Source organism: Monoraphidium neglectum (genome assembly GCF_000611645.1).
Source record: "Monoraphidium neglectum strain SAG 48.87 unplaced genomic scaffold scaffold03412, whole genome shotgun sequence".
In the NCBI taxonomy this organism is placed as follows: domain Eukaryota; kingdom Viridiplantae; phylum Chlorophyta; class Chlorophyceae; order Sphaeropleales; family Selenastraceae; genus Monoraphidium; species Monoraphidium neglectum.
Genome location: NW_014010217.1, coordinates 1 through 6,452, shown reverse-complemented (window position 1 = coordinate 6,452; position 6,452 = coordinate 1). Strand labels below are relative to the sequence as shown.

Genomic DNA, 6,452 nt, shown 5'->3' with positions numbered 1-6,452 from the left:
CAGTTGCGGTGGGGGCGTCGGGGCGGCAGCTCGTACAGGCACCTCTCAGCTGTCCTGCGCCCACGTTCAAACACACACGCATGCGTCCCATACTCCGCTTCTCAAGCGGCTACACAGCACTCCACTCATGGCCCCCTCCACGCCAAACCCCCATGAAAAACACCGCCCACCCCCCAAAACCCACCTGAGCCGAGCATGCGATGAACATGAGGCGATAAGTCACCTCACGGTTGCCCGCGCCCACGCCCACCACGCCCTCGCCCGTCGCGTCGTTCGATGTCGCGGCTGCAGTAACACAATTATAGGTGCGGCGGCAGCGCGGCGGCGCCCGCAGCAGTCAGGGCTGAGCCGGCGAGCGCCCGTCCGGCCTGCGGCCGAAGCCCATTAACCCCTCTGCCGTTGCCAAGAAGATGCGTCGACGCACCCCCGGGGCCCCAGCCGCCGGCCTCAGGCAAAGCAGGCGCCCTCAAGCGCCCGCCGCGCAGCCGCCCGTGCCCCGCCGCGCGCGCAGGACGGTCCCCACCCATCCTCAGCCCCCCTTCGCCCACCTGCACCAACCCCCAAAGCCCTGCCCTCCGCCCTGCTCTGCTGCGCCCAGCCCAGACCGGCCTGACGCCCCCTCTGCCCCCTGTGTTCACCCCCAAAGCCGGACCAAAACCAGCCCGGCCCCGCCCCGCTCACCTGGCTTGATGCTGACGCCCTGTCCCGGGGAGAAGAGCGCCGCCACGTCGGGGCACACCACCAGGCTGCCCGCAAAGCTGACCCTGTCGCCCGCCTTGGCGCGGTCCACGTTGTTGGCGCGCAGGATCACGTCCATTGTGCGCGGCAGCGCGCCGCCGGGGATCTGGGCGGGGGGCCCCGTGCGGCGCGGCGGGGGGGCCGGGCGCGGGGTGCGTCAGGATCCGGCGCGATGAGTCCGGGGGGGCCGGCGCGGCGCGAGCGCTGGGCGCGCCCTAGGTTGCCGCTCCCGCCTGCTGCCTCACAGCCTCGGCCCGACCTGGCTGCACACTCCCAGGCCCCAGTCCCCTCCCTTCTCCGCGCCTCACCTCGTCAACGTTCTCCTGCACCTTGACGCGCTGCCAGTCCACAAAAACGCTCTCATCGCGGTCCAGGACCCACAAATTCCTATTGTGTCATGTATACCAAGGTCCGTTTGCATGTGTGCAAGAGCGCGGCGGCGGCGGCGGGCGGTTTCGGTTTGAGGCGGGCAGCACAGTTGCAGGCCGCGCATGCGGGGCGTTGCGATGTCTTGACCCCTGCCAAAAACGCCAGTCATTTTGATTTCTTCTGAAGCTGTCGCAAAAGCCTCTCTGGATTCGCCGGCGTGACACCAATGGACACCAATGAGCGCGACTGTGCAGCTGCAACAGGCAGTGGTCCCAGGCAGCAGGTGCAAGCAGCTGCTGCGGCGGTGGCGCTGCGTCCCCGGGAACGCACCTGTTGCCGCACGCCTTCCCCTTGCAGATCATCGGCGTGGTGTACTTGTACTGCTGCTCCACGCCCGTGACGCGCGTGCTGCACTTGCCGCATTTGAACGCGCCCAGGAACAGCTCCGGCCGGACCTCGGTCGTGCGCGTCACTGTGCCGCTGAACGACACCAGGCGGCCAATCTTCTCTACGCGCAGGTCGCGCAGGCGCTCAGTGTCGGGCAGGCCGGTGACGCCGATGAAGAACTCTTTCTCGACGCCGTGGGCCTCCTTCAAATAGTCTGCGTGTCGCCGACGCACGTGGTCCTGCAGCGCCCGCCGCAGGACGGGCTCGGCGCGCTCGTAGTGGTCGCGGATCTGGTGGCTCATATCGTAGCTGTACTCCTGCAGGTGGTCAAACTCGATGTAAAGCACCGTTTCGCCCGACTGGCACATCTCCTCCACCCTGCGCGCCATGAATGATCTTGGCGCGGCGCCCCCATCCTGGCTGCCCTGAGTGCCCTGAGACGGCTCAGGCATCCAGTTTTCCGGTGAAAAGTCGGACAGGAACTGCCCGAAGCTGTCCGCCAGGCCCGCGACGCGCTCGTCCTGCACATACTGAGTGTTGTCCGCCTGTGCGGCCGCCATGACGGCCGGTTCCTACGAATATAGAAGATTTCAATCACAGCGTTGTATTGTAAGCAGCACCAAGCTCAGTGCACGCCAACTTGGCAGTTCGCGCCCTGGAACCAGATCGCGTGTTGCGTGTACAGCGATCCCGTGATAAGATTGCGACGGCTCTCAATCGCTACATATGCGGTTCTGTATGTCTGTGGTGGGTAGCTTGGCGCTGGGTGCGATCAGGTGACACCAGGAGGGTGTGTTTGGGGGGGTGTGCGAAGCTCAGCAGCCCCAGATATATGCCTCGATGAAAAGATATTGCTATGTATTTCATCAAATTGCTATATCTAGCTTCCACGTATCGAGAGCTGCGGCAGCAGTGCTGCACACACTTTTCAGAGCATTGTAATGCGAACATGAGGATTCGTGACTGGGCGCTTGTCATGGGCTTAACGGTATCAGTCATATAGGGATTGCGCCTCTGCATCCCGCCACAGCAAAGCAGAGGCGCCGGCGGGCTTGTGCGTCGAGGCATCGTCGTCGCTGCTGTCACTCCGAGTGCCGCCTTGCTTTGCAGCACGTCCTCAGCAGGCGTCATGACGATGCCACCAAGCGGCGTGTGGACAGCCGGATGCCCTCTGACAGCCGTCCTGGTGCCGCAGCGGCACGCGCTGCTGCGAGAGTGCGCGCCACTCCTGCCGCTAGTGGGGGCAGCCCTGGCCTGCGCTCACGGCCTGCCAGGCGCTACGCGCAGGGCGCTGCACAGCGCCATGCGCGGCCGTGGTCGCCTGTGGCAGCAGCAGCAAAAGGATGGCAAGGGCAGCGACAGCGGCAGCAGCAGCAGCAGCAGTCGGTCAGCCCGCAGCAATGCGCCTGCCTCGGGCGGCGCCCCGTGGGGCGGCCGCGCGCAGTCTGCGGCGCCTTTCCGGCGCCTGCCCCTGCGACCAGCTTCACCTTGGATCCTCGGGCCCTTTTCCCTGCGGCGGCGCCCCTCCATCACACCGGCTGGGCTGCCTGCCATGGCCCGCGCATGCCTTCACACCCTGCCCAGCAGCGGAAGCACCGCACCCACCCCTGCCGGGGCCACCGCCAGCGGCGGCGGCGGCGGCGCTGCCGCCGCCATGCCGTTCAGCAGCAGCCTGTCGCCGGGTGGTGACGCCATTAATAATCACGATGTCATCGACGCCCTCAAGCTGTCCGAGATGATCCATCGCTTCAGGGCGCGCGGCCACATGATGGCGCAGCTCGACCCGCTGCGGCGCTGCAAGGGGGGGCCGTGGGTGGGGCCCATCGGTCAGGAGAACGACAGGTGGGTGCGGGCGCGCAGGCGCACGCCTCTACTGTTTGCGCGCACGGCAGCGTTTTTATCAAGAGGTTTCCAGAGAGGCCTCAAAATGCGACCGCTGTTCGTAGGTCGCCTGCAGCGTAACCGGCGGCATCGCAAGCAGGGCAATCAGTCTGTTTTCCGGCAAGAGGTAGCGCAGCAAGGCCAAGCTCAATCAGCACTGGCCCTGTTGCCGCCTCGTTCAGCTGCAGCCTTTGTTGACACCCCCTCTCCATTTTTTCCTCGCGGATCGGCCGCGCAGGAGCGACCTGACGCTTGTGGCGCTGATCGCGGGGTGGCCGGAGGGCGGCAGCGACGAGGAGCGCGCCGCGTTTGTGGGGCGCCAGCTCGGCCTCATCGGGCCGGCCACGCCCGACAGGCGGCTGCCCGTCGGCTCCCTCATGCCGGGTGGGTGGCGGACGGCATGTGTGCTGCGTGGCAGTTTGGACGCCGTGGCTGCTGGCTGCTTGGGCCGAGCGTGGCGAGCTGTCGCACCCTGGATTTGAAAGCAGCAGGGTGTAGCAGCTGGGTGTAGCAGCTGATGGTGCGGGGGCCCCTCGATTCAACCCCTGCTTAAAGGAGGGGACATGAGGTAGCACCCGAGGTCGGGGCCGAGCATGCGACGCGCGACAGACATAGACGCGCGCGCCCGCCCGTGCCGCGGTCGGGCCCCCGCCGCGCAGGCGATCCGGGCGGAGCCCCTGCGAAGGAGTGGTGGGGGCTGGCGGAGGTGGTTGAGGTCATGCGGGAGCGCTACTGCGGCACGCTGGCCCTCGAATTCAAACACCTCTTCCAACAGGTGGGCCAGGGTGGTGGTGGTTCGGGTTTTGAGGTTCAGGGGGTGTGTTATTGTAGGGTTTTGCGGTTTGGGGCCTGGCTGCGGCGGCGGTCAAGCTGTCTTGGATGAGAGAAGCGCAGCCGTGGCAGTCATCATGTTTGGCACCATGGGTGGGCGCATGGTGCAGGGCTGCAGAGCACGGTGCGGAGGCCAGTCACGGACGCCACAACATCCCACGCATATGCCCCCTTGGCTCCTGCCAGTTTGCTCCCCCCATCCCCTATTCCACCATCTCTGCCTTGCCCTTCCAACAGGATGAGATGGCGTGGATCCAGCAGCGCTTTGAGACGCGCACCCAGCTGGAGCCCGAGGAGAGGGCCGCCATCCTGAGGCAGCTGCTGGAGGTGCGCGCGCACACACGCGGGGCGTGTGTGCAAGTTTGCTTGCACGTGCGCGCGTGTGTGTATGAGCGCGTGTGCGGCGGGGACGTCGCCCTTTCACTCGCTCAAAGCCTGGGTTGACCGCCTGCGAACAGGGCAGCGGCGCGCACTGCGAGTGCTCGTCACAGGCTGGGTCGCGCGCCCGGCCACAGCCACGCGTTGCCTGCGAGTGTTGTGCCGCCCTGATGCACACCAACACATCTGAAACGCCGTCTGCATCAATAATTGAACAACACAACCCCCCTTTGCCACCAGGCCGACTCCCTCGAGCGCTTCCTGTCTGTCAAGTTTCCCTCCAGCAAGCGTTTTGGCCTGGAGGGCTGCGAGGCGCTGCTGCCCGGGCTGCATGCGCTCATACGCGCGTCTGCGGGCCACGGGGTGGAGCGCATCATGTTAGGCATGGCGCACAGGTGGGGCCGCTCACTGGGCGTGTTCGACCCTCTGGTGTGTTGCTGGCGTGTGGCTGTCTGCTTGGCGTGTGTACGTGTGTGGCACGCGAGTGTGTGTGTGTTTGCGTGTGTTTCACAAGTGGGAGAGGGGCTGGAATGAGCTCCAGGGTTGGGGAGGGGAATGATGGTAGGGTATGGCCCACACTTCCAGGCGCGCTTGTTGCAGGCCAACACGCAGGAGCAAAGGTTCAGCTCTGCCACACATGGCTCACGCACACACACACACACACACGCACACACGCGCCCACACACACACACACACGCGCGCATGCGCATGCGCGCACACATCACACACACACACACACACGCACGCACACACACACACACGCACACACACACACACGCACACACACACACACACACCTGCTGCGGCCACCGCGCCACCCCCACCCCTCCAGGGGTCGCCTCAACGTGCTGGTGCACCTGCTGGGGAAGCCCATTGGTGCCCTGTGCAGCGAGATGGAGGGCCTGCAGAGCGAGTTCAAGGTCGGAGGTGAGTGACGTCATCGGCCGTCACAGCGCCGCCTGGAACAGGAGCTGGGGCCGGGGCCGGTGCCGCGGCCGACCGCGCGGGAGGGGTCATGAGTGCCAGGACTTGGCGCGCGTCGTTCGTGAAACAGCCGGCAGCTGGCCGGCCTCTGGCAGCCTTGGAGGTGCCCCGCCATTTTTCGCGCACCCAATCTCACGTACCCAATCACTTGGTTGCTATGCATGGCAATTGACTGTGTTCGCATCATCAACCATCGAACAAGCTGTTGCCCACCAAGCAATCAAATAATCAACCGTCTATCAAATCGTCACCACACCAACCCACTCGTATCACACGCCCACGACAATCCGTAACCTTCAGACGTCAAGTACCACCTCGGGCAGACGGGCTCCCTGGACGTGACGCCCCCCGGCCAGGCCCCGCGCCGCGTGGCGCTGTCCATCGCGCCCAACCCCAGCCACCTGGAGGCGGTAAACCCCGTGGTCATGGGCATGGTGCGGGCGCACCAGGTGAGACGCTGCGCGGCAGCGGCGGCAGTCGGGCCACAGGTGTCATGTCGATTTGGTGTCTTCTGATTCCGATAACCTGGATTAGCCTTTTGCGTTGCGGGCGTCCTTCATGCTCTGGGTGCTTTCCAGCACAGCAGGGCAAGGACGCCCCCTGCCTCCCGGGCCGCCGCCGAGCCCGAACCCCATTACAGCCATAAACAAGACCGCCTGTGCCTGCGCGCGCGCTCACATGCTCGGCGGTATATCGCAGGCGCGCCGCCGCGCGGCGGTATCGCGCGACGACGCGGGCTGGGAGGCCGCGCGGGGTGCGGTGATGGGGCTGTTCATCCACGGGGACGCCGCGTTCAGCGGCCTGGGGCTGACGGCCGAGGCGCTGCAGCTGTCGGGGCTGCCGGGCTACACCACCGGCGGCAGCATACACGGTGAGGGCGTGGT

General features: G+C 65.9%; 2 protein-coding genes across 2 annotated transcripts; one reads left to right on the top strand and one right to left on the bottom strand.

Annotated features, from left to right (window-relative positions):
• Nucleotides 1-45: 45 nt before the first annotated feature.
• On the bottom strand, nt 46-2,054 carry MNEG_12747 (DNA replication licensing factor mcm6; the record flags this gene model as incomplete). Its single annotated transcript, XM_014038782.1, has 5 exons — nt 46-54; nt 185-285; nt 682-844; nt 1,047-1,125; nt 1,438-2,054. 5 exons carry the CDS (start codon nt 2,052-2,054, stop codon nt 46-48), a joined length of 969 nt encoding a protein of 322 aa, XP_013894236.1.
• A 575-nt stretch (nt 2,055-2,629) lies between these two features.
• Nucleotides 2,630-6,017, top strand: MNEG_12746 (2-oxoglutarate dehydrogenase E1 component; the record flags this gene model as incomplete). Its single annotated transcript, XM_014038781.1, has 7 exons — nt 2,630-3,336; nt 3,614-3,759; nt 4,035-4,150; nt 4,444-4,533; nt 4,825-4,979; nt 5,417-5,511; nt 5,869-6,017. Coding segments are annotated over 7 exons (1,458 nt in total), but the record flags the coding sequence as incomplete, so codon positions are not given.
• Between the last annotated feature and the right edge of the window lie 435 nt (nt 6,018-6,452).